The sequence below is a fragment of the Stigmatopora nigra genome, chromosome 22 (genome assembly GCF_051989575.1).
Source record: "Stigmatopora nigra isolate UIUO_SnigA chromosome 22, RoL_Snig_1.1, whole genome shotgun sequence".
In the NCBI taxonomy this organism is placed as follows: domain Eukaryota; kingdom Metazoa; phylum Chordata; class Actinopteri; order Syngnathiformes; family Syngnathidae; genus Stigmatopora; species Stigmatopora nigra.
Genome location: NC_135529.1, coordinates 1112050 through 1139206, shown reverse-complemented (window position 1 = coordinate 1139206; position 27157 = coordinate 1112050). Strand labels below are relative to the sequence as shown.

General features: G+C 38.9%; 4 protein-coding genes across 4 annotated transcripts; 3 read left to right on the top strand and 1 right to left on the bottom strand.

The window, feature by feature from the left end:
* Positions 1-156: 156 nt before the first annotated feature.
* Positions 157-5746, bottom strand: LOC144215342 (endoplasmin-like). Its single transcript, XM_077744204.1, has 18 exons — positions 5585-5746; positions 5007-5109; positions 4327-4468; positions 4138-4254; positions 3736-4067; positions 3562-3673; positions 3166-3303; positions 2972-3088; positions 2679-2816; positions 2443-2520; positions 2296-2361; positions 1932-2201; positions 1594-1839; positions 1112-1248; positions 956-1034; positions 680-835; positions 480-593; positions 157-404 (listed from the first exon to the last, which is right to left on the bottom strand). The coding sequence occupies exons 1-18, from the start codon at positions 5631-5633 to the stop codon at positions 378-380; spliced, it is 2421 nt and encodes an 806-aa protein (XP_077600330.1). The 5' UTR covers positions 5634-5746; the 3' UTR covers positions 157-377.
* A 1331-nt stretch (positions 5747-7077) lies between these two features.
* On the top strand, positions 7078-16696 carry LOC144215905 (5'-nucleotidase domain-containing protein 3-like). The gene is made up of 14 exons (XM_077745108.1): positions 7078-7379; positions 8123-8307; positions 8517-8591; positions 8685-8740; positions 9365-9455; positions 9599-9736; positions 11122-11182; positions 11285-11387; positions 12064-12165; positions 12277-12358; positions 13113-13199; positions 14971-15111; positions 15225-15289; positions 15463-16696. The coding sequence occupies exons 1-14, from the start codon at positions 7160-7162 to the stop codon at positions 15716-15718; spliced, it is 1662 nt and encodes a 553-aa protein (XP_077601234.1). The 5' UTR covers positions 7078-7159; the 3' UTR covers positions 15719-16696.
* Positions 16697-17221: 525 nt separating this feature from the next.
* Positions 17222-19501, top strand: LOC144180892 (parapinopsin-like). The gene is made up of 4 exons (XM_077709046.1): positions 17222-17540; positions 17958-18286; positions 18798-19043; positions 19355-19501. The coding sequence occupies exons 1-4, from the start codon at positions 17222-17224 to the stop codon at positions 19499-19501; spliced, it is 1041 nt and encodes a 346-aa protein (XP_077565172.1).
* A 2537-nt stretch (positions 19502-22038) lies between these two features.
* On the top strand, positions 22039-26229 carry LOC144180891 (uncharacterized). Its single transcript, XM_077709045.1, has 6 exons — positions 22039-22062; positions 22206-22365; positions 23398-23553; positions 24581-24774; positions 25915-25919; positions 26076-26229. Exons 1-6 carry the CDS (start codon positions 22039-22041, stop codon positions 26227-26229), a joined length of 693 nt encoding a protein of 230 aa, XP_077565171.1.
* The last annotated feature ends 928 nt before the right edge of the window (positions 26230-27157 follow it).

Sequence of the window (27157 nt, the reverse complement as noted above, 5' to 3'; positions counted from 1 at the left end):
AAAACTACTCTTCTGATCAGGTTATTTATCTGGCATTAACATGCATGTAGAGTTTGGTTTGATCTCTACACTACAAAACTGTCACTGTCTAAAAGTGTTTCCTGTAAAGCTCAATGGTATAATTGGCATCTCAAAGTCATACAAAGGAGTCATCCATCCTTCTCCCAGGAAACATTTATTCAATCAAGAAACAGGATTTATCCATCAACAGGTCAGTTAAATATTAACAAATTTACAGGCATGAGGAATGTAAAAAAACAAAAAAAAACAAAAGCACTCCTTATAAAACCCCTGACTGACAATAGAGAATGTGAAAAACTGCAGGGCGCTATTTGCAGTTCACCCACAGTTGTTCCAATTGCTCTTCAACTGGCTTCTCACAGTTCATCTTTTTCTGTAGCATCCTGCAAAGAAACATTGAGGGAATGTCAAGAAAAGCAGAAAAATGTGATCTCTTTCACTAATTGGTGTATTCTTACAGCTTCATCTTCATCGTCCATGATGTCCTCTTCTAATTTATCTTCAAATTCCTCAGTATCGTCAGAGTCCTCCGCCGTCTCTTCTTCAGGTTCTTCCTCAGGCTCCTCCTCTACCTATATATACAAATAAGAGAACATTTTAAATACAAATGCATCTTTTGTTGACATTACATGCCTTTATTAGACATTTTATAACTGACCTGCTCTTCCAAAGGTATGTTCATGCTGAGTCTCAGCATACGTTCTATTCTGTCGCCATACGCCTTGGTGTCGGCCAGCTGATAGCCCGACCGCAGAGTGGCAGTTTCAAAGAGGACTGTTGCCAGATCTGATGCCGTCTGGTCCTCTGCATCATCCTACATTGACAGAAATTAATGTATGGTTATATTGAAGCAGTAGAATTGTTTAAATTTCAACACAAATTGTGTCACTGCAATTGTCTGTACATTCATTTTTCAGGCCGAAGATGCACTTACATTGACACGTTTCAGCATCTGCTTGATGAGGGGATGCTTTGGGTTGATTTCTAATGTTTTCTTCTGGCTGGCGTAGTAACTGCAATGTTGGTGTCAGTTAGACCACTTTTTCATGTGGGTGTGTGTATTTGACCATATTAGTTTTTGTTAACTCACTTTGTGGAAATATCTTTTCCTGTTTGATAGGCCTGCGCCTTCATGATTCTTTCCATGTTGCCTGACCAGCCATACTGACTAGCCACCAGTGCACACGGTGAGTTGGTCAGTCGCTGGGACAAAAGTGCCTTTTCAATCTGCAGAGGCCCACAATCGAAGCAAAAAAATGTAAGCGGTAATGAAAGTCTTTAAAAGGGGCACAAAAAAACTTACACATATATTTACCATAAATGTATCAGTCAAGATCATCGCAAATTTACCAAAATATAAATGAAGCGACATTTATGGTGCCATACAAATGCGTACTTATACATAATTGACACTATGATTTAATAAAGTTATTTCATATATAAAATACAAGGTTGAAAAAATAAAATTAAATGGAAAATAAGTGCTTCAATGATCAATATTTGAACCTTGCTTATAATGAGGTAAGGCATGTGTAGGGTCACACCAAGTGAAATATTTCCACTTCAACTGACCTTGTCCTTGAGCGCCGTCTCCTTGAGCCAGGTGGTCAGAGGCTCATACTCCTTCTCCAGAGCCTCACGCCTCTCCTTAGCCTTTTCGCTCTCATCAAACTTGATGCCCTCTTTGGCCACGTTCTGGAAACGCTTGCCGTCAAACTCTGGCAGGGCCTGGATGCAGTATTCGTCCACAGGCTCCGTCAGGTAGATCACCTCATACCCCTTCTTCAGTAGCCTCTCCACAAACGGGGAAGCCTCAGCCTGGAAGGGAGATGCAGTCGGATCTAATGTTATAGAGTCAGCAGCACATGGCCATTTTGCCGTGAAGATAATTATACTCTCGCTCCATATACCTCCTTCCTGTTTGTGCCGGCCATGAAGTAAATCTTGTCCTGCTTCTCCTTCATGCGCTCCACATACTGTTCGAGGCTGGACACAACTGTGTCGCTGTGGGATGTGTTGAAGCGCAGCAGCTTGGCAAGCCTTGTGCGGTTGGAGTGGTCTTCAATGACTCCCAGCTTAATGTTGGTACCAAACTCCTTCCAGAACTTGTCGTTGTAATGCTCCTCTGCAATCTTCTTGATCATGTCTAGAGTTTTGCGCACCAGCTTCTTACGGATCACCTGATGGCGGGGCGGAAAACATGAAATAAGAAAAATAGACAACCCCCAAAATGGGGTTTTAATTTGTGAATACAAGCATTTTCAAAGGGTTCACCTTGAGGAGCTTGTGCTGCTGAAGAGTCTCTCGGGACACATTAAGGGGAAGGTCATCAGAATCGACCTAATATGGGGGAGTGGAGTAAAATATATAAATGCAGTGCAAATAGTTAGAAACAATACCACAGAGTAAAAAATAACTCACCACACCCTTGACAAAGTTGAGATATTTAGGCATCATGTCGTTGAAGTCGTCCGTGATGAAAACTCTCCTAACAAAAAGCTGAAATAAACCAATAGTTTAGACAAAATTTGGTGAAAATGGTTGATCACATTGACAAGTGGTGAGGAGATACCATTTAATGATAGCATTTTTATAATTGCAAAGAGTTCAGCCATAATCGTGATGTAAAATATTTCAGCTCTTTAATCGATTCTCACCTTGATGAAGTCGTTTTTCTTTGAGCCGTATTCGTCAAATAGGCCACGGGGAGCAGCGGTAGGCACAAACAGGATGGATTTGAAGGTGACTTCTCCCTCAGCCGTGAAGTGGATGTGAGCTAGAGGGTTTTCGCTGTCCTGTTGGAAAGTTGTAAATTCAAACACTCAGCCAATTTCACATGGTTGCATAAACCCTCACATCAAGCACAATGTCCACTATGGAAGAGGTTCTTAAAAAGATGTATTTTAACATCAAACAGGCTGTATCTACCATGTCAATGTGCACAACTCACTTTTGAAAAAGTCTTGTAGAAGGCGTTGTATTCGTCATCCTCAACCTCTTTTGCTGGTCTCTGCCAGATGGGCTTGATGTCATTCATAAGTTCCCAGTCCCACACAGTCTTCTCAACCTGATAAAAAGGAGGGAAAATTAAAAAAAAATACTCAAAGCTTTTAAATATTTGCCAGTGACTAGTGTAAAATCTACTTTTTTGGTCTTTGGTTTGTCTTTGTCTTCCTCTTCTTCCTCTTCAACTTCAGCTTCATCTTCAGAAGCTTCCTTTTCTGGTTCCTCTGTTGCATCAGTTTCCTCTGCGTCATCAATAGGTTCCTCGACAGTCTCAGTCTGAAGGACATAACTTGTAGTTTCATAATTCAGTGTAAACCAATTTACCAGAAAAATCAATAATTCATTATTAGTTTTAAAGAAATCAAGTGTATTAACGTTGTAGAGCCATTTTGTGTCTATAGCTGACCCATAAAGCAGTCCTAACCAAACTAAGTTTAGCCTAACTCTCCAAGATTAGCTATATGTGTGAAGAACCAGAAAAAAAATGACCATGTGTGCAATGCCTTTAATAGATTACAAAAATAATGAGATTACCTTGCTGGCCCAAACATAAATGGGGAAGTTAATGAACTGCGAGTACTTCTTGACGAGGTTCTTAATGGTCTCCAGCTCCAAGTAGTCGGATGCCTCCTCTTTCATCACCAGTCTGTAGAAGAGAACACATTGAGCTTCCCACTTGGCTAATTTGGCCAAATCATTTCAACCTACGTGATGGTGGTGCCACGGCCCAGTGTGTCTCCACGGGGATCTTCGATGACGGAGAACTGGTTGGAGTCAGACTCCCAAATGTGCTGTGTGCCGTTATTGTGCTTGGTGGTGACGATGACCTTGTCGGCTACCAGGAAGGCCGAGTAGAAGCCTACGCCAAACTGTCCGATCAGCTCTGAGGTAGACTGGTCCTCCGACTGCATATCCGTCATCTTGTTGAGGAACTCGCTGGTGCCTGACTTGGCGATGGTGCCCAGGTTCCTGACCAGCTCATCTTTGGTCATGCCGATGCCTGTGTCCGTGATATGGAGCATGTTCTTCTCCTTGTCAGACTGGAGAACACAAAAAGCGCATGTTAGCCCATTTGACCTTTCACATTTAAATCAGTCTGAATTGTCATACTTTAATTTTGATGGTCAGCTCTTCGTTGGCGGCCAGCGCTTCCTCGTTAGTGAGTGACAACAAACGGATCTTATCCAGGGCATCAGAAGCATTGGAGATCAGCTCCCTGAGGAAAATCTGAAATGGCAAATGTACACATTTTAGCATCAAACCTGAACCTGCACGTGGGTGGGTACAAAGCTTGCTCACCTCCTTATTCTTGTACAAAGAGTTGATGATCAGTTTCATCATGCGGTTGACTTCAGCTTGAAAGACATGCTTCTCTGACTTTTCTCGAAGTTCCTTAACCTGGGCTGCGTTCAGTCCATCCAGCTGAATGGCTTCCTCCTCCCTAAGTAGCGTCAGGAAAAGAGACATTGCACATCAGTAAGCTGTGAGGTCACTTCTTATAATATGCAAATAGACTATCGAGTGTACCTACACCACATTTGCTCTCGGAACAAAGGCCAAACAAGCTGCATCTTAAGTGCAGTTGAACCACATCGATGTCATTTTGTGATCACCCAAACTTAATCATTTTGATACCCACAGGTAGATGGTATATTTAAGTAGTAATTAACAGGTAGACTAAGCATGCTTGTCAGGAGCCATGGCACCTTAATGAAATTACATCTCATTTGGGATCATATTTATGTATGAGGAAACAAATGTCAACATGTAATTAGTTTCTGACATCTAGTGGACAATTCTCTTCTTACTTCAAGAAACTGACAAAGATATAAACTCACCAATGTGTAAATGAATGATGTATTCATCAATTACTGATCCAAAGTGTTTTTTAAACTTTAAAGGCCATATATAAATGTCTTAAAAATTTGCAAATAGACAATTCACTGTAGAGTATACCATTTTAAAGAAAGATCACCAACCTTTGTACAACCTCATCGTCAGTCTTGGAGCCATCCCTGCTTTTCCCCAGGTCCTCGTCAACGGTGCCGTCCACGTCCACTTCATCGTCGGCCCTCACAGCAGCTTGGATAGAAGCACAATGGTAAATTGGTCACATGTAATTTAGAGATGCTTGGCTACATGTGTATTTTTGAAATGCTTAGTTGTTAAGGCGAGTGCACAGGAGGGGGCGTATTAGGTAACAACCAAATGATGATCACGAATACGAAACAAAGCCAGAAAATAAAAGAAAAAAGTCATGAAATGCATGCAATAAGGAAAAAGGTAAGTCTGTACAGTGAGGTCCAAAGACAAAATTTGACGATAAACTTTCAGAAAGCAGGAATGTTAGAATCAAAGGCAACCTTATGTTACACCGATGATGGACAGAGAATGACGAGTGAAAATCACTAACTGAAATCGGACAATTTATACCTTTTGCACTAGAAATGAGAAGGATACGTTTCACATAACCACTGCTAGCTAAGCGGCTAATCATAGAAAGATCCCAGTATGTGAACATTTCTATTAAAACAATATAGTGATGGAGCTTACTCACCGAAGGCTAACAACCCGACGAGAAGTCCTAAGACCCACGCCCGCTTCATTTTAAGATGAGATATTGACTGCCTTCAATGTAGACAAAAAAAGTGAAGGGTTGCACGCCCCTACCTTTCCACGATAGACTGACAATGAACTGCTTCGGAAACGCTGCATAGCTAAAAGCGCAGCATTCGACCAATGGGGACGCACCACGCACTACTGTGGCCCAATCGAAACAGAGATGACAGAGGAACGCTGGCCAATCAGCGTGCACATCATAAGTCGATACCCTAAAATCGTGGCTCGCCATCATTGGCCGACACCCCCCTTAATTTGCGTCTAACTTTGTATATGTTATTATGCAACATGTGTTTAATCGTAAATGGGTACACGTTGCAAAACCTAAATGCAATAAAAGCACACTAAGAAAAAAACAGAAAATAACGCAATTGTGACATTTCTTTTAAGAATAACAAGGCATGCCTTTCATATTTGAAGAAAATTAATTACTCTAAGTCTAATGTATCGTATTTAACATATGAATACTATTTACCAGGCAAAAGAATATGTAGTCATACTCTGAATCAAAATATAGCACAAAACGCTTATACAGGATGGGAAAATGATGGAATGGTAGACAGACAGACATACAGACAGACAGGGTTAGCCCAACGACCTGTCATGTTTATTAATTTAAATATATAACTCATTTACCCTTGTCAAACACGTCGATTATTAATTTTGGACCCCTAACCACAAATGAAACCCTAACCCCAACCGTAACGATAACCCTAATGCTATCTGAAAATATTCTAATTTAACCTGTCACCTATATCAATTAACATCAAGAAGTCGTTCTCATCAAAGTTTATGAACAGGAATTATTCCCCGAGAGTCATACTAAGAATTTAAAAGTGAAAATATATGAAAATGTGTGCATTTCTTAATCATTTCACCACTTTGAAAATAAAGAAAAAGTGTCTGATTTTTTTTTGAGAACATTTTGAGCTGTTGCTAATCAATGAGTTTCAATGAGAGTATGCATGCAGAATAGTCTAATGTAGAAAATTATGATTAAAAAGGCACAAGAAATGTCAGTGCCACAGTTCCAGCGTGACGCTCCCATTGGTGCGTTCAGGACTTAGGTCTCTCACCAGCGATACTCATATTTTACCACAAAGGTTAGCAGAGAGCCACATACACCCATCAAAAGAGCCACATGTGGCTCCCGAGCCACAGGTTCCTTACCACTGCCCTAACACTAACCCTAACCATAACCCCCTACCCTAACGCTAACCCTCGGGTTAAAGGGTTGGGTTGGGCACACACAAACCCTACCTTTTCAGGTTTAATATCTAAAATATGATCCATTTAATGTACTTGCGTATTAAGTAAACGCAATGTTTAGTGAATATTCCCGACCCAAAATGGCCAATATATGACAACGCTTGTCCTCATTGATTTACTGCGTGCATCAAACATCTACTTTCATATTAGGGTTGGGCACGTCACAGCGCGGTTTACGCTGTCATTCGCCCTTGTGAGTTTCCAAGCCACTCTATCTGGGCTGCCCTAATCTAAGAAGAATATTATGGCGCCCTTGTCAGGTCTCCTGACGCAAGGGAGAGCCAGTCTACTTGGTCGCCACGTCCTGAAGGCATCGCATTATTTCGGGGCAGTGTCTCGTGGACGGCGTGAACTACTTTCCCGTCTGTCTATCTCGGCTCGGACCGGCTGCCCATCTTCTCCGTGCAGCAGCACCGCAGAGAGCCTGTGGTCTGTTTACAACCAGACCAAAAAACACACAGAAGGTAGTAGCATTGTAAATTATTATATATTATTATTACGTTTTTTACCCTTTCATTCATCTTGTTTTAGCATCGATTTTAATTTGGGGTTAGTGTTAGGGTTAGAGGTTTAGGTATTTATATATTATCAACGAGTTATATATTTAAATTAACAAACATGACAGGTAGATGTGTAGACCTTGTCTGTCTGTCCATAGATTCATCCATCTATCCTGTATAAGTGTTTCTTGCTTTATTTTAATTCAAAAAGTAAGACTCTATATTACTTCACATGTGCAACGATTGGAAAATACTTGGTTTTGTTTATTCCATTACATTCGTGGATAAAGTAAATAATCCCCAGATATGCCTTTATTTGCACAAAGCAATTGTGCAATAATATCCTTTGCACTGGAAAAGTCTGAACTTAATGCTATCTTTGTATTTAAATAGATATTTTGTGCCTTATCAGTCTCATAGGCATAGACTGGATACTTAAAATGTTACAGCAGAAACTTTCATCCGAAGACATCCCATCTTAAAATTTGATTTAGACACACTACAGACAAAGCAAGAAAGGCATTACTTGTTGTTTTGGAACAAATTACTACATTGAAGTGCGCTAATAAAAATCCTTCATACAAATAATGAGATATGATGTGATTTTTGGTGTGTTGGTGCCAAAGAACTACATTGAAATCAGTAGTATTTTATTAAAAAAATATTTTTATAGATATGTAACACAATTGCTATGTGTCTTGTATCAGATGTCATGCCATCCATCTCCAGTGCCTCCGTGAATCCGGACACCATCTTTGCAAACAACGAGATGAGCCTGCGGGACACCGAAATCTATGGCTTCGACTATGACTACACGCTGGCTTTTTACTCCAGCCACCTCCACACGCTTATTTTCACCATAGCCAGAGACATCCTGATCAACAAGCACAGAGTATGTATGCAACATATGGATGCAAAAAAAAGTGATCTGCAACATAGGGAGACCATTTTTTAAATAGTTCATTCTCCATATTGCACATGCGGAGTCATTTACATTGAAAGAATAAATTCTGAAAGGTTCATACAAACTATGAGAATTGAATTGGAATTTTATCACGAGTTTCACTGATTTTAGATCATGAAAATTTCAATGTCTTTCAGTATCCAGAGGGTCTGCGAGATTATGAGTATATTCCTAATTTCGCTGTGAGGGGCCTTCACTATGATGTTCAAAAGGTAAGAACTTTACACTTTTATTTTGTTTTAGATGAAGAAAAACTGCATCTTTTCTACGACTGAATAGAGTGAACATTGATTGTATTGTGATAGGCACTGCTGATGAAGATCGATGCGTTCCACTACATCCAGCTAGGCACTGTTTACAGGTATCAGCAATGCTGGAGTATATGTTGCGGTGGTAGACCATTAATCAAATACTGCTTATAATCGAGTTTAATCTTGAAGAGTACTTGAGAGTATTTTTTTTCAAGTTACCACATTTAATTGACAAAATAAATTCCCGAAATTACATTTTTTTAACCCCATTTTTAGTGAAAACACAATTGCACATTTTGTGTGAGTAATGTCTCCAACATGAGCACCATCAGTATGTTTGAATTCTCACATTTTTTACTTCCATTTATTCCAAAGCATAATAATGTCTTGACTTTAATATATATTTATTATATTTATTTTCTAATTTGCATTGATGTGTTTAATATTGTAAATTGTCGAGGAATCACAAATGGGACTTAATAAAATATAATCAATTTAATATTAATGTCAACAACAAAATACATTTTACTCAACCTTAAGTTATACAAATGTATTTTTACTAAAGTATTTTTTATGTGGTCAGTTAACATTAGTGCATTGTCTAGACTGGCAATTTGGAATAATGTCCCGTTTTGAATAAATTAATAAAAATAAATTATTTATTGAGTATTCCTTTTTTAAAGTCCTACTGCCTTATTTTATTTGTATTGAAGTTTGGTTATGCCTGTTCCCAGGGGTCTTAATCCAGTCCCTGACGAAGAGGTCATCGCCATGTACGATGGCTGCCACATCCCACTTGATATTATGAGCGATTTCTACGGCAAGGTGAGATGGGACTTATTTTCTACCTCCTAGGAACTCAAACAGTTTGAAACTGTCTCCTCATTTTCCCACTGATGATGCTGGAACAGAGACTTTCCAATTCTGACGTACTAAAGCTTATGCTTATGTTTTTCTTTCTCCTGCAGAGTTCTCACAGTCACTCCATGAAACAGTTCATGGACATTTTCTCGCTGCCAGAGATGACCCTCTTATCGTGCGTCAACGACTTCTTCTTGAAGCATAACATTGACTACGAGCCTGTGCACCTGTATAAAGACGTCAAGGTGAAATAACTTGTGTTATACCCTGTATACACTTGCCCACCTAAAAAAGAAAGCAACTTGAGTTAAAGGTGTTTTCCTATTTTATATCCCTGCATGTAATATTCATTCATTCATTTTTTTGAACTGCTTATCCTCACAAGGGTTGCAGGGGGTGCTGGAGCCATTCCCAGCTGACTTAAGGCACCAGGCGTGGGATAACCTGAATTGATGGCCAGCCAATATTGAGTCAATATTTGCTTCACTTGAAGTGCAGTGCAAAATAATTCACGGCCTTTGTGATTTCTCTGTTGAAACCAATATATTTAATCACAAATAGCAGCAACAGTAGCCAGTTCTTTAAAAAACAAACAAAAAACATTTTGTATTTGTATAGTTTACTCTTTATGCTCATAAACGCTCAAATTAAGAAAACGAAAAGTACTGCCCCAGGTTCTATTGACTGTTATCTGCTTTTGGCCGTGGGTCCGTAACAAGTGCTTTGTTGACTCTTGAATCATTTTTTGACGAGATGTGAATCCTCCTGTGTGTATACGCACATTCCAAAAAGACTCATTTGCGCATTTGTTGTTTAGTGACATGTGAGTGTGATATACAGAGCATCCAACTGCTCTCTATTTTTAACATTTGGGACTAGTTTCTAATTATATACGTGTAATCATTCCTTTGGACATCTGTGCTGCCAGCTCAGGAAAAAAAAAACCTGGCACTCACAGACCGACGCCATTCGTCCTTTTGATTGGGGCTGTCATGGCGTTCCCTTTATTCTGTGTGACACTCAATCATCTTTGATGGATCGCTGTCATTAAGAGCTCACACACACACCCTTTGGTGTTTCAATAGTGATAATCATGACTTTTCAAGGGCACCATCTTGACAGATTCTAATTCTAAACCAAAGCAAGTCAGCCCTAAGATTTATAGATGGATGGTTGATGGTTTTTAAGTTATTCTATAACCTCTTTATAGTTATTGTCCAAAAATACAAGATTTTTTTTGGCATAGAAGCAAAATCTGGGATATTCTGAACTGCAAATATCAAAAGAACCAACTATCAGAATTATGGAGATTCTCAAAACTTCCACGAAAATTGAAGCCGAAGAAGGGAACTAAATTAAATGACGTTTTATACTACTCTCACAAAAAAACTCAGAATTTATTGGTTGAATCAATTTATCGGCCAGACATCCATGAAAATTGAGTGTTGCTGCCACTCCCTTAAATCTGTATTCTTTCAATTTTATTGAGAAATCTTTGTGATACAACCCAACTTCCAAAAAGCTTTTAACAAAACTCATAACTTTGAAAGGCTGTCTTTCTTCATTTTATTTTTTTGTTTTTACTTGCATAAGTTTGAGTTGTTGTTTTTTTTATCCCCCTTCCTTCCAGGAAGCCATTAGAGATGTTCACGTTAAGGGCATTATGTATCGTGCTGTGGAGGCTGATATTGGTAATGTGCGTTTTTGAACAGAACATTGCTTATCAAAGTGAGCCCAATACAAATAAATGAAAATAAAAACACATGTTTATCTTATATTATTTGTGTTTGCAGGAAAATACATTTGCTATGGTGAGCAGAGCCATGCTGTGTTAAAGAAGTTGTCTGAGCACGGGAAGAAGATGTTCCTCATCACAAACAGCCCTTTCGACTTTGTGTGAGTTATGCATGATTACACATATCGCCACTTGGTGGCGTAGTAACCTACCTAAATCAACTAAAATCAGTTAAACATCCATCTGTCTTATAATACAACATCAGAATTGTAATGTGGACCTCTTGTTGGCTATTACTGCAATGTATAAATAGCTACAGTAAAATTTACAGTATTTTCAGCTCTAGTAAAGACTGATTTCATTTTATAGTACTTATTATGTGACTTGTAGCAGATTTTCATTGCACCTTTACAAACCCACCATAGGTGAAAATCCAGTTATAGAGAGAATATGAAACATTCTTTGTTTTATCCTTCATCCCTGCACATTTAAAATGTGTATTGTGATTCATTCACTAATGTCTAGTTTAGGGAATTAGTGAGAAGTTGGAACTAGATTATTCTTTGAATGTGTTCTGATTTTAGATTTGTTAGTTTTACTCTTGTTGAACAAGTTTTTTATATTTATTGTTGAGCAGCTAGTTTCAAAATGATGCACTAGTGAGAAAGCAAGAAAAATTATCATTGCAAGTCTCTGAAGATGGCATTTGGTTGCGTATTTATGATCTTCTTGTACATTTTTTCAGGCCATGTCTGCTGATGTTTATCACTTTATGGATGTCCGTGCGATTAGCCATTGCCCTGCATAAAAAGTTGAAACTTTTTCTGGACTCCTTAGGGATCGAGGCATGAACTACATTGTCGGTAGTGACTGGAGGGACCTTTTTGATGTAGTTATAGTTCAGGCTGACAAACCCAGTTTCTTCAATGACAGGAGAAAGTAAGTGTCTTTCTGTTTGTGTGTAATGATTTTTTTTAGCCTCACAGCAGAAGGTCTGCCCTAAAACTGGATGGCTTCATTATTAAAAGTGAGTTATCTTTGTGGTTGCAGGCCTTTCAGACGCGTCACTGACAAAGGTGCTCTACTTTGGGACAGAATTCACAAGTTGGAAAAGGGAAAGATCTACAAACAGGTGCTTGGATTCACATGAAATGGTTGTGAAATCTGGTGGACTTCTAATGGGGACTGTTTTTTTTAAAAATAAATTTATACATTTCATGTGATGATGAAGATTCAAAAGTGAACATAAATACTCCTACCAAGTTAGTGCAGGTTTTTTGGACATGACCTAGAAAAATCTAACTGAAAGATTAATTGAAAAGTATTTACAGGTGATACCAGGGGTCAACCGCTCATTTTTGCTAATTTCAACTTTCAGTGGCATGCACCGAACTGGATGTAAAAAGTGCATTTGTCTTGGTTACCCTGCAGATTAGTCTTTGAAAGTCATATTTAAGTAGAACTGTATGGGATTTTAAAGCCTTGAGCAACTTGCTATGCCAACAACATGTAAATAAGACAATATTTTAGTTTAGTAGTAAAAACTAAACTCATAAATTGAAGACAATTTGAACTTACATTTTTAGCTGATGCTATAAACATCTGTTGGACTGATTCATCACATACTAAAAAAAAGCTAGCATGATGATGATGATCTATTTCATTTGCCATCGGTTTTGTTTTGAATGTGTGCACGTCTGTCATCATGTAACTGGTATTTTCCCCTTTACATATTGGTCCTATCATTTGAAAGTTTGCCAGCTTTCACAACCATCTCCTACCAACTCTGTTGGAAAATAGTAGTTGCAAAGAATGATATGTCATATGAGAAGCTTGATGAATCCGCCTTTTTTTAATGAATAAATTATGTTTTTAATCACCTAAAGGGAAACCTCTATGAGTTCCTGCGACTAACTGGCTGGCGAGGATCCAAAGTGCTGTACTTTGGTGATCACATCTACAGCGACTTGGCAGTAAGCAGCACTCAAACATGATATGACAAAGTTGAGTTGCAGCGTCGTCGTCAAAATACAGTGTAACCCCGTTTATTGCAGGCATACAATTCACACCCACCCACAATATAAAATCCCTGACGCAGCTTCACTGTAAATTTTTTAAGTGTGGAAATATTTTTAATGCTTTACAACTGCCAGCAGATGACAGCGATACCCCATTTTAGGTATGGTGTGAGAGAGAGACCACCCCAGTCTTTGAGCTTATGTTGACACCAACCAGACCTGTCATGCAAATCACTACAATATATATCCATTTTATTAGGCTTTATCCAAAGTCAGTTTGAGGGGCAGGAGGTTCTTCTCAGGGAGATTTTGAGACAATCCAGTCGGCCAGGAGACATAGTTTCTTCCTTTCAGTGAGACATGCCAGGAGAACCTCATCAAGGAGGCATCCTAATCAGCTGCCCGAGCCTCCTTTTTGGGCTCCTTAATGCAGAAGAGTATCGGCTCTACTTCAAGCCATTACCGAATGACTGAGCTATTTACCTTATCTCTATGTTGGTGGCACTTCTACCCAGAATGCTGTTTTTTTTTTTAAAGATTAATCATCAACTAGACATACTGAGAAGTACTTATGCAAAGTAGCAGAGTGATGAGAGCATGACGGCAATAATGTCCTCAAGAAGCGTATATATATTTTCAAATTTGATACATAAAGACTGAAACCAGTATTACATGCACTTTTATATCTTAATGTAGCCCACGTTCATCCAGACAAAACTGAGTTTGAGACCCCTCTTGTAGATTGTAACAAATTGTCAGATTTATGTGGCGCAAAAATAGGGATCTACTTCACACCTTAATGAGGCATATGTATAGTGTATAATATCTCTAGCCATTTTTGTCAATGATGCTTATTACAACCTGCATCCAAGCAGATTGGCCAGCAACTGTCTTTGAGTTGAAAGTGGGCATCATTAGTTTTTGTAGCCACAACAGTATTATTAATATGTGAACGAGTGTGTGATCAGCTCTAAGTGATGTTAATGAGAGACAGAGTTAACATCTTTGGCACGATGCCTCGCCGCTGGTGGCCAGCGGCCAGCTGTCAAACATGTCACATCGCTTATTTAGGAAGACAGAGTATCCTCCGTGTTGGTACACCGTGCATAACATAAGTACCGTAGCTCGCAGGCAGCCTAGTTGGACAGAGTTCATAGCATTGGGGATCATTACTGTAAGTTTTCTGTGAATACTTAAGTTCCCCCGAGACAAGAAAGAACATAGAATAGTATAACAATGGCCAAAAATTACATTCATGGGTGTTTGTTACCAGGCAAAAACCATTGCTGTCTCAAAAGAACACAGGACTGTCTTCACATTTGCTCAAAAGTCATTTGATTAAATGCCAACTTTATAAAGCTTGGTTTTTGCAGTGTGGTAGATTGGGGCTGCTTTGCTTCCCTAGGGCCAGGACAACTTGCTGTGAATGAAAATCAGGTCTGCTGTATACCATAATCTTTTGAAGGTGGGCCATCGGTTTGTTGCCCTCAAGCTTAAAGGACAAACTAACCCTCTGGGGCAATAGGCAAAATGCTTGAGCACCACTAGGGGTCTATCTATACACGTCTGATGGACAGAGACAAAATTAAAACACGTACTTGAAGCAAGAGAAATGTTACAAAATGAAGATAACAGAATGTTGAGAATAAATTAATACTATATCATGGAAGTATTACAATTAGAATTGACAATGTATGGTTCGTACTCTTTTTTTTTTTCTCGTTAGGATTTAACCCTGAAGCACGGCTGGAGGACAGGAGCCATTATCCCTGAACTGAGGAAGGAAATCAAGATCATGAACACAGAGACATATGTGCACACCATCAGCTGGATACAGGCACTGACAGGCCTCATTGAGCAGATGCAGGTCAGAACACACCACGCTTGACTTTGTACACATCACACATTTAATGCGTGTGTGCATGGGCCTTTTGCGTATGCTGGGAAGAGTCATGACCTCACACTAAACTAATCACACAGGTCCACAGAGATCCCATCTCGCAGTCTGTGGTGGACGAGTGGATAAGAGAGCGAGAAGCTATGAGGTAAAGGAGATTCTCTCTTTATTATTGTTCAATATAATTGAAATACAACAATTTGAAATATTGAAGAATTTGGGGCGCTGTAATGGATTTCAATGAAGACATTCTGCCACGGAATACATTCCAAAGTCAAGGTGCTTTCTTATATGGAGCCTACATAATGATTTTGTTCACAGGCCTCAAACCAAGGAGCTGTTTAACTGTCATTTTGGGAGTCTGTTCCGCACCTACCACAACCCCACGTACTTCTCTCGACGACTCTCTCGTTTCGCCGATATTTACATGGCGTCCATCAGCTGCCTGCTCAACTACGACTTCCAGCACACCTTCTTTCCACGACGAACCCCCCTGCAGCATGAGTCCCCTTTTGGACAAGGACAGTCAGCCCCAGGCCAGTTCAATCCAAGCACACCTTTCTCGCACAAGTGCTAAGGAGATATCTCATTGTAGTTAGAGAAATGTGTACTTCATGGGAAGATTGTGGGAGTGCTTTTTCCTCACAACAAAACATTCATCTTCCTTTCTGCTTATCTTCACAAGGGTCCAAAGGGCTTCTGCAGAGTATCCCAGATAGTTCTTGTGTATACTCTGAATTGATTGCCAGCCATTTGCAGGGCACAAGGAGGCACACAACCATTCATGCCATTATTAGTACTAATAAATTATAAATAAAAATGCAAAACCGCAAAAGGACATTTTTTTCAAAATGAAAGCCAAAATACAATTACGAATGATAGTGAAATTTTATTGTTAGAATAATACGTTTGACATAATATTTTTGTGAGTTTTCATCCTCGTACTGATCTACAATGACTTGTCTTAACTTTCTTATAAAAACAAAATATGCGACCACAAAAAAAAAAAAAAATGGGTCGCTTCAGCCTGCGGTGTGGGCATAGCCTGTGGTGTGTGTATGTTTGTGAAACCCTGCTGATAAAGAAAGATCATAATATTTTTACATTATGGCTACTATATTCAAGTGTGTTGAAATAACAACTTTGATACAACTCATGTTTGTTAACCTCATTTTTAATTATAGTCTTGTTTTCATTCAAAACTGATCCACCAGAATGTACTATACTTAAAGTTCCTGGCTTCTTATTTACAGTTTGGTGTTTGTATTTTGTGGCTTTTTTTCTGTATTTAAATTGCCATAATTAGACCCTTTGAATTTATTTCACAGATTTGTTTTCATGTTTACCTTTGTGTAAAATGCTGTTGCGAATATATGTTAAAAATATGTTACAAATATGCTTTAATTTTGAATTATTTATTGGTTTCTGAAGCGTGTGTGTTGTTGTGGCACTTAATTTATGTGAAGGGAAAAGCGCTGGAAAAATTTGATTTCAATAGATGGGTGTCATATGTCCACCCAGATTTGTTAAATGTCAAAATAAACCATTATGTGAACTCCTGCTTTACAGTATTTTTGAAAATGTTAGCAAGTTAGTTTTTATCTACATACACATAAATGGAAGTTACCAGACCATCTTAGAGTGTCACAATGTGTCAGCATGTTGTGACAAAAGAGTCACAGGACAAAATACTAATTAAAAATGTCCTTAAAATGCTGCACAGTCAGCCATGTGTTCAGAGGTTCAGAGGTCAAATCACCTTGACCTATAAAGAAATATCAGTTCAAATCAGAAGTATCAAATGAAATCACACCGCACAAGTACTGTACATGTAAACAAATCCGAGCGTTCATGCAACATATTTTAGGTCTACAAGGTAGTCCTCCGAATCAGGTGTAGTCACTGCATTGTTCAATTAGGATTAAAGTTGTAGGTTTTATGTGAATTAATCTCCTCCCCAAATCCTCTCAGAATCCAATTTGTCACCATGAGCATAAAAGTCAAATGCATGGAAGATCAGAAATGATAAGACAAAGCAGCTTGGGTAACTGAGCGCACTTGCCACGCGGCCACTCACACCATGGACAGCAACAGCACGGCGTGGAGCTCGGAGGCCGAGGCACCCACTGTCTTCCCACGCGTGGGCTACAGCATCCTGTCCTTCCTCATGTTCATCAACACACTGCTCACTGTGTTCAACAACGGTCTGGTGATCACCGTGTCCCTGAGGAACCCCACTCTGCTGCACCCAATGAACGTGTTCATTCTGAGCCTGGCCGTTTCCGACCTAATGATCGGCCTTTGTGGCTCCCTTGTGGTCACCGTCACCAACTACTACGGGTTTTTCTTTGTCGGAAGAACCGCCTGTGTCTTCCAGGGATTTGCCGTCAACTACTTTGGTGAGTATGCACTGAAAACTTTACTTATGCAAATACGGTACATAAGACCTTAACCTGGGACAAGAAAAAGCAGAATATAACATAAAGAGTGTCTAAATAAACTCTAAACACACCCCCAGGGACTACACTTTGTTTAATTTTGCTCAATGCCTCAGGCATTGAAAAACAATTTTCAGATTCGATTTAGGAGTAATCACGATGGAAAGGCAAAGTCTAACGACATTCCTGTGTGGAGTTTGCATGTTCTCCCAGGGCTTGCATGGGTTTTCCCCGGGTACTTTGGTATCTCATTCTAAATCAATCCCCTCTGGAATAGGCTCCAGCACCGCCTGTGAGGCTGTGACCCTTGCGAGTATAAACGGTACAGAAAATGAATAAATGCATATTACTAGACTAGGTGTCTAATTCCCTCCCCAGGCCTGGTGTCGCTGTGTACATTGACCCTGCTTTCGTACGAGCGCTACAATGTGGTGTGCAAACCAAGCATCCGTCGCAAGCTGAGCATGAGACGCAGCGCCACGGGGCTCATTTTCGTCTGGCTTTCCTGCTTATTCTGGGCCGTGATGCCTTTGTTCGGATGGAGCGGATACCAGCCAGAGGGTGTACAGACGTCTTGCTCTTTGGCCTGGGAAGAACGGTCATGGAGCAACTACAGCTATCTCATTCTCTACACGCTGGTGTGCTTCATATTTCCAGTAACTGTCATTGTCTACTGCTACTCCAAAGTACTCACGACTTTGCGCAAGGTACCTTACATGCCGGTCTAAATAAGAAGAATCGATACTTTTGCATTATTCCAGTTTGTTAAGCATAGACGTTGTTATTGTGATATTGTCCTTGATTTACCTGTCAATGATTACTGGGAAATCTAGCAGTGAATCAGTTTTAAATTTCCTGATAAGTGAAAATGGGTATCTTTTTTTTAAAATAGTGGATTCTATTTACAATGTTTAGATCACCATAATTGAATATTATACATAATTATATTCCTATTTTTTAACCATGTATACTCTTTTTTCATTCATTCATTTTTACGAAGGGGACAGCCAGAATTGGTTGTAATATAATATAATAAGACAAACACTTACAGAAGAACAATTTATAGTCTTGGATGTTGCTTTAAGTAGATGATCAATACTTTAAAATGATTCATAATTTTTCCAAAAAGAAAACCTTTCTGTACTTTTTAGTAGCTGTCCTCTGTTTTAATCACTGTCCCTCCAAGGGTTCAAACGAACCACATTATTTTCTTCTCAGTTGAACAAAAGTGTGGAGCTGCAGGTTGGCCATTCTTTGCAAAAGGAGATGGACCATGCTGTCAAGATGGTTCTGGCTATGACTGTGGCTTTCTTCATTTGCTGGCTCCCCTATACTGCTCTGTCTGTGGTGGTGGTGGTACAACCAGAGCTTCACATTCCCCCTCTACTGGCCACCATGCCTATGTATTTCGCCAAGACCAGCCCTGTGTACAACCCTATCATTTATTTTCTGTCCAACCAGCAGGTAAGACTAGTTTTATATACATATATGCAGATTTTATCATTATGTTTTTACAAGAAAGTGGAAGAGTCACAGTTAGTATATAGGATAGAAATTGACTTTTGAAAAATTGGATGGGATTTTCTCTGGATCTATCATTTGTTGTGATATTTTTCTCTAAAATTTATAATAAAAAGCATTTATCAATGTCAAAAAATACAAATTGGATGAGCCCCAAACATTGTAAATTTGTGTAAGTGCTCTTTTCCTGCTAAGTCGCAATTCCACCGACTGGGCTGGTTTCCGCATGATAATTCTTTTGATCGTCCCCTCAGTTTCGAGACGCCACCCTAGAGATGCTGTCCTGCGGCCGCTACATCCCCCGCGGGTCCGCCCCCGTGGTCAGCATCAGCATGCAGCCCTTAAACATGAGAAGCTGCTCCAACAGGATGAACAGACCCAATAAGGTGCTACCTCTGTGACAAACCCCTCCCCAGGTACCCTCACAACAGAAATGCTGAGAGACCACCACAGACGCCTTCAACAGGACAGGGAGAATGACAGCTGAGAGGCAGAAGGAGGACAAAGGAAGAAAGAAGAGTCCTTCTGCTGCACACCCATGCAATCCAAGACAGGCTGAGTGTTGTTTTCCTCAGTTCATCTGGTCAGTGATTGTTTCTGTCAAACCGTGATGGCTATAATGGGCCATTTCATTAGGTACAGCGACACTCATTAAGATGAACAAAAAATCTTGACTTTACGAAGATAAATAGTGCTAGGTGATGATTTTTTTGTGTGAACATAATTATACCAATAGTGGTACCATGACTGTGGCTTAATTAACTGGTAGCCATCTTGCATCAGAGCAATTCTCTGGTGGGCTTTGTTGTAATCTCCTCTGGATGAATTCATTTATATACTAAAATATATTGTTACTTCACTGACTTTTTAATGGATTTGCAAACATATATATCATGAAATTAATGGATATTGAATTGAATGACTAATTTAAAGTACGTAGTAAATTTCTCTCTCTATACAGATACTGTATTTTAACATGTATAGCCCAGAACTGTGTATTACACTGAAAAATTCCCCTTCAAAAACTTTTTTTTTGTAAATATTAGATTTTGTACACTATAAATTGCACTTTTTCTTAGTTTGCCTGGGCCTGTGACTTCTACTCAAGTGCAACTAAGACACCTACTATGTCTTACTTATTGTACTCTGATCACCAACAATGGAATTGGGTGCCAGTCAACATTGAAATTAAAATTTATAAAATTATAAAGACATAAATTAAACTCATCTAGTGTTATTTTTGTATGTGTGTGTTAGGTTTCTGCCTTCGTGCTCGTCATCTTTGTTGAAATGGGTTGTCCAAATTGTCTTTGTGTCGGTGTGTTTTATGGCCCACAGAAGCCCATTGTGAGTTTATTCATTCTGTGTATTGGCAACTCTGTTTCTTCAATAAATAGCCTGTTCTAAAAAGCCCCAAAAATGCCAATTCTTACATATTTTTCTTCTTATTTCGCGTGACATTTGTGACTAATGTGTCCAGCATAACATTTTGGAATGGTCAAGAAGAAATAATAAATTGTATTGATGTAATCCCAGATTTGCTGTTGAGTCGGTAATCTTGGCGACCAAAGCAAAGAGCATTTCACACTTTATCGGCAAACAGGATTATGCAATGTCTTGCCTTAATCCTCCAGCTTGGCTTGCCTTCAGTACTTCGATCCGTTCAACAAGCCCCATCTGGCCAAGCTTCTCACCTTCGGCTGGCCAAATGGGATAGGCAGCTGTTAGCTGGCTTTGCGATTAAGAGTGCAGCAAAAATCCTTTTTATTGGGTGAATGAAAGTGCAGCAGTACAGTAAAATCGACTTTATGATGACCAGGTGTGTATTTGAAATAGAGTGTTTAGTTTCTACTTAGAAATAATCATTCTAAAACCAATTCATCCTTCTACCCACAATCTACCATCTGTCCAGCCCCCCATCTTTCCTTCTGTGCATCTCTCTGTCCATTTGGGCATCCTTCCCCATTTTGCATCAATCATTTATACTGTATATCCATCCAACCATAAATTCATGCATTTTTCCATACACTCATCTCTTTGAATGTATATAATCCATTAATGTTTTACATTATTAGCCTTGCTTCTGCCTATATGATTTATTCATTGATCTTTACATAAATCTCCATATTCATCCATCTATTCCTCTAAAACTATGGCCAACTGCCCAGTTTCTATTGGCTCACAGTCAATGATGAAAATACCATTGATTATGGCCCGCACAAGTATCCTAAATTTAAACTACACTTCTCAATTAGATGGAGCCAGTCACTTAAACACACTTCTCCATTAAACGTAGAAGTCTTCTAATAATTTATAATTAATTAGATAAATATTCTTAATTCATTTCCATTTAATATTTGCAGCCATTACTGAGTCATGATGTCTCACTAGCCAACAAAATAATACTTAAAATACATTTTACACACATTTTCCTACCTGATTTTGATAATTAATTTAACCACGGAAGCAGAAGGATTCATTTTGTAATCAGGGTAGACCTATATACATATTTTACCTGTAAATATTCATAGAATATACATTGTAATTTCACGTATTATAACCAGAAGTTAGGTGTTTATCCATAAAGAAGCCAAAGGTGTTCCTAGAAAATTAATAGGCTAGAGCAAATCCTCAGAAGGTCAATATATATCCAGTATGCACTTAGCGTAGGTTAACTACACTGCGCTTGTAGAAGCAATATTCCTGATTTGTATATGCAGGAGATCCCCCTGGACCACTGCAGCCTTTTATTAAGCTTGAATAATGGCGTAATATTTTTTTTAATGCTGGAAAAAGGCAAAAGTCCTAAGATTGATTATATAGAACTTCTTTTAAATAAACTTTTTTTGTTCTTTTAACTGTCATTTGCATTTAATAGACGATAACGCGATGAAGTCCAATGGGATGATAGGGATGATATTGAATAGGCGCGGACACAATGGTAAAATTTTCTAGGCAGCAGGTGAGCATGATGCCAAGCTTCTCTTTGCCAAGACAGGAAAATAAATTCTGCATGCCACACATAATCTGACTTAACATGTTGAAACTACGCCAACCAGATAACAGCAGCATCAGTGAAAAATAGTGTCCAGACGATCTTTCAAGCAAAGGAGCCTGCAGACGTGGACCAATGCTCAGGTGTTCAACCTGGCGGCTATGGACATGCTTCGATGCGTATGTGACTGTCCCATACTTGTCATTCTGTTGCTTGATAGTTGGCCAAGTGCCGGCACTCACCACAACTTCTGCGACATCCAGATGGCTAGTTTTGTTCTCTGATGTCTGTCAGGTTGTTGGTTGGTCTGCCTATCTGTTTTGACAGTCCAACTCCCTACGCATCTATCTTTATTTTATAATTTTAACCGTGAATCCATTCTTGCTCTTTTCTTTCTCTCTCTTTGTTTTCCTTGCATAATATTACGTTTTAGATTATTTGTCACCCATCTATCTATCCATTCACTTAAAAGCACTACGACTCATGGTTTGTTTTTGTATGTGTTCTAGATTGGCTTTATTCCTGTTGTTCCCCTGTCTTATTTTATGATGTGGTTTGATTCAATTCCTGTTCCTCCCTTTCTGTTTTTTTTATGATTCCCAATTCATGTCACCTGCCATCTGCCTGCTCCTTGTGTCTTAGGCCAATCAGCTTGTGAAGAATCACTCCCGATCCCCTCAAATCGATTGCTTGAGCACTTTAGTGGCTGGGGTGAGCTATTAGACAATCACTTGCACCCTCTCAAACTCCGCCCAAATCGCCATTGTCAGGAACCAACACTGTCTCAAATCCATTCCTCATTCCCATTGTATCTATGTATCCATTTATCTATCTATGTGTTGCCCTCCCAGTTGTTCATTCATTTACCTATTCAGCATCCATCAACCCATCCATTTGTCTATCCATTCATCAGTCTAACTCCATCATCAATTGACCCATCCTTCCCTTCTTCTATTCTATCCATCAAACTATTCGTTATTTTATCTATCCATCATCATTCTTATAATCGGTTGAGCGTTTTGGTCATCCATTCACACATTCAAATCAAATCAAATACAAAGTTTTTATTGTCATCATCCACAGATGCGTATAAAGGAATTGGTGGTGCTACTCCACAAAGTGTGTTTTCCCAGTAAAAAAAACAAACATAAATATTAATATTAAAGTATAAAAAGTCACATTCACTAAGTGAATTCTAAAATATTGCACAGTCTAAGATATTGTACATTGAACATTCTTCTACTATGTAGCTTTATGTCTTGTCCATTCCTCCAGCTCTGATACATATTTTCTTCTGTCCAGTTCAAGTGGCCTCATTTTCCTTTGCCTGCAGCGTGGAGCTCTCCACATTGGCACGCATTAGTGCTGAGAGATATCTGGGTGTAGCTCGGCCCTTCCATAGAAATGCGAAAAGGTGGCAAATCACCATATCAATCTCAGAAGTCTTATTCTGCCCACGTACAACAAAGTGAAGCCAAATCCAGCAGGGAAGACTACTCAAATTTGGTTCCACTGGCCCCAACAACATTGACAAGGTATGCTGTTGAGGCTTTTTTTTGTTACACAGCACTATGTTATATGTGTTTGCCTTTTGAAAAATTGGCCTCTCCCATGTTTTGGAGGTAGTTTTCTTTCCTTCCTTCTTCTCAACTCCCCAAAACATGCATGCTAAGCTGACTGAACACCCCAAATTGTCTCTAGATGATGAGTAGGAATCATTGTTCATCTCATTGTGCCCTACAATAGGCTGGCAATCAATTGCCTATGGTTGAATTGGGCTCGACTCCAGCACCCCTGTCATCTGTGTGAAGATAAGTGATATGGAAAATAAATAAACTGATAATCATGAACAGCCCATTTAATCCAAATCTAGACAAAGCTTGTGGTCCATCTGATGACAATTGATTTCTCTTAACTCAGAATGGTGGTCCTATCTGACTTTGTCACCCTTAGATTTTATCAATCAGAATCTATGCATGCCCTGATAACAAACACACCCAAAATTCTAATGAGTTGATATCGATTGGTACACACTGCTTTTTATGCACATCGTGCATGTTATGCGCCAGTTTTTGATGTGGACCACGCATAACTTTGCGATAATTGTATGTATATACCAAATTGTGAAAAGCATTTAACTCTCTTAGCTGACATTGTATGGCAATGTACAGAAAATGATTCAATGATTGTCTTTTGCATCAGGAATGGAAAGAGCTTGAATGAAAATAATCCCGGTGCCGCACATGAATCTATTGTGGTGCTATCTACTCAGAAAGCTGATAAAACTAGCAAATATTACTACCAAATGGATACAAAAGGGCCTCTGTTAAAAACCTAACCCCAAAGCCAGGTGAGCAGCTGGTCAAACGCAACATGGAAAAGCCATTCGCCTGGCGGGTGACACATGACAAAGTACCTTGTGAAGTGAAAGTAGCAAGTCTTCATGTTTTCGCCTCGATGCATGTGACCAATCCTGTTTCGCCAGTGGTAAAAGGCTCGCCACTGGCAATGGAAAGGCCAAACATACAAGGTGCGGTTTGCATTCTGCCATCCAATGCCAGCAGGGAAAGAAAAAGTCATAAAAAGGAGAGCAAAATGGCTAAACGGGCAGGTTACATCATAATCCCCTTCCTCGTGGTATGGCTGCCACTAGTTACCACCATACTCATCAATGGGATTGTACACAGGAACAGGAGGACCCAGGTCATCTGTCTCCCTTCTATCTGTCTATCTCTATCTTTATTTCTTTCATCCACCTAAACTTTTCTTCACTGTCTTTTCTTTCATACCTTTGTTTATCAAGTCATTATTTCCTTAATCGCTCAGTAGCATTCATCCTGCCTTCTTTTTTTTTTAAACTAGGATTTCAAATTTCTTTAGTTCAGACAGTATTGTTTTTCTGTGTGTGTGTGTTTGGGGGTCAGGTTTTCTTTCCTGCCTTTGTAAGAACTGTCAGGCAGGAGAAATGCATGATGACTACAAAAAGATCTAAAAATGGAATCATGCTTCTATTTGTCCTTCCACCAATTTGTTTTCCATCCATTTTTTCTTTTGTTCATCCATCCACCCATCTATCAATCCATTCATTCATATCCATCTTTCTGTTCATCCATCATGTGTCACTAGGGTGCAAATCACATTTCTGATGAAATACAAGGGGCATTCAAAAATGAACTTCTATGTTCTTTGATGATGCACTCCAAATTCAAGTTTGTTGGCACTTTAATCGACAAATGACAGAAATTTGACGTGAATTTGATATGCTTCGTAAATAAAAGATCAGTATCGATTACAGTGCTTGAGGAATCTTGCTAAATTCCAGGTATGCAAACGTGCAATGAGAATGTTGTACAGTGTTCATTCATCTCCTTCTCCATGCTTTGTTTCGATGGAAATATTGCTATAAAGGACAAGAACTCCCTAAGAGAGTGTGTACTGCTACCAAGGCAGCTGGGGAGAATTCTAATGGCCTCCTTCATGTTTTTAATACCCAGATGCTTAAAAAAATTGCCAACCATTTGAAGAGATGAGACTTTTCCCTCAAATTAGGAAGACAAGCTTCTTTCCTTTGGGTCTTTGTCTAACTGTTAACCCAGCTAGTAAACAAAAAGGATACACTCTACTTAGTGCGCCCCTCCCTCCATCTGGGCTATTAACACAAGGCTAATACTAAGTGGTGACTTATATATTTTATTTTTAATTGTTAACATGTTGACCAATTATGATTAGTCTATTTTGCTTCATTTGATCTAATTCATTTTATTTCTTCCTTTTTCTCTCAAATTCTCTATTCTAAAATTCAATTTGGTTTTATCTCAGAATTTGTACATATTTTGACCAGAAGTATGTCAGCTCACACTTTCATGTGTTTGAGTAATTTTTTTCTATTTATATCATTTTTTTGCAGATAGTACTCATATTTTCCCTTAAAAATAAAAGATGCAATGCTGAGACTTTTGTATTTCTTGCATGTTTCCGAGTGCTACAATGCAAGAAGTGGAGATCATGTCAGTGTCCATCGCCTGCATCACATCATTGAGTAACCCAATAATGTATGCCGCAGTCAACCCTCACTTCCGCACCGGGTTTTATCAGCTTAAAACCATGCTCACATTCTCTGCACTCTGCCGTTAATGTTTGCCTTGCCATCCATCAAATGCCAGTTCAATTAGTTCCGGAGCATTCTGGAGTAGGAGGCCCATTAAATGTGATCTAATATGCGGCACGTTGCATTGTATGTGTATGTGTGTGTGTGAGAGTGTGTGTATGCGGGTGGATGGGGGAATTGAAACTACCAGGAGTCAGATAATAAGCTCTGCAGGAGTATATACCTCCAGAGAGCCTGTGGTTGGGACCACCCGCTAGGCTCTTCAGGTTCAGACATGTCCTTCAGTACTTGAGCCATTATTGCCATAACTGGTTATAATAATGTGCTTTTGCATGCATTAACCTTCATTGACTTCTTTTATTTTCTTGTCTCTCTGCTTGGTTTTGGGTCTGTTTTTAAAAAGTTAAAAAAAAATACTTTTCATGCATAAACTTTATAACCAATACCACTTTTAATCAAATACTTTTAACTACTATTAAATATTCATGCATGTATATTTTTCCCGGGGAGTGTACATCCTTTTTAGTTAGCAATAAATATTTTTACAATGTTTCTACAAAAAGCAGGGGGCTTTTTCATTGCTTAAAATAATACCCCATAAACCTATATTTTTGTGTTTTTGAGTTTTTTAATGAATAAAGTATTTTAATTTAATATGTTTTTCAGAAACTTTGAGTCAAAAATACTAAATATACATCTTTATAATGTACCACTAATAGAAATATTTCTAAATATTTCAACCCCCGTAAATCCAGTACGGTGCATTTGTGACGTACAGTTAAGTTTTTATTGTTAAAGTACAATACATAACCATTTTGAATTTTGTTTCCAAAAATATAAGTAGGAACAATTTTTATTTAACTTTTATGTGCAGTTCATTCACAAATATTCACATTTCAAATTACGTCAATTTTTTTTCAGGGGCAAATGGGGACACTCCGTACAGTTGATCAT

Coding starts and splice junctions, on each gene's coding strand:
- LOC144215342 (XM_077744204.1), bottom strand. CDS start 5,633: ATGAAGCGGGCGTGGGTCTTAGGACTTCTCGTCGGGTTGTTAGCCTTC. Junction 4,469..5,006: donor GACGATGAGGTTGTACAAAG/GTTGGTGATCTT, acceptor GACGCTACTTAG/GGAGGAGGAAGCCATTCAGC. Junction 2,521..2,678: donor AGAAAAACGACTTCATCAAG/GTGAGAATCGAT, acceptor GGTTTATTTCAG/CTTTTTGTTAGGAGAGTTTT.
- LOC144215905 (XM_077745108.1), top strand. CDS start 7,160: ATGGCGCCCTTGTCAGGTCTCCTGACGCAAGGGAGAGCCAGTCTACTT. Junction 9,737..11,121: donor ACCTGTATAAAGACGTCAAG/GTGAAATAACTT, acceptor CCTTCCTTCCAG/GAAGCCATTAGAGATGTTCA. Junction 12,359..13,112: donor AGGGAAAGATCTACAAACAG/GTGCTTGGATTC, acceptor AATCACCTAAAG/GGAAACCTCTATGAGTTCCT.
- LOC144180892 (XM_077709046.1), top strand. CDS start 17,222: ATGGACAGCAACAGCACGGCGTGGAGCTCGGAGGCCGAGGCACCCACT. Junction 18,287..18,797: donor TACTCACGACTTTGCGCAAG/GTACCTTACATG, acceptor TTTTCTTCTCAG/TTGAACAAAAGTGTGGAGCT. Junction 19,044..19,354: donor ATTTTCTGTCCAACCAGCAG/GTAAGACTAGTT, acceptor TCGTCCCCTCAG/TTTCGAGACGCCACCCTAGA.
- LOC144180891 (XM_077709045.1), top strand. CDS start 22,039: ATGGTAAAATTTTCTAGGCAGCAG. Junction 22,063..22,205: donor TAAAATTTTCTAGGCAGCAG/GTGAGCATGATG, acceptor CGATCTTTCAAG/CAAAGGAGCCTGCAGACGTG. Junction 23,554..24,580: donor AGAAGTCTTATTCTGCCCAC/GTACAACAAAGT, acceptor CTGTTTCGCCAG/TGGTAAAAGGCTCGCCACTG.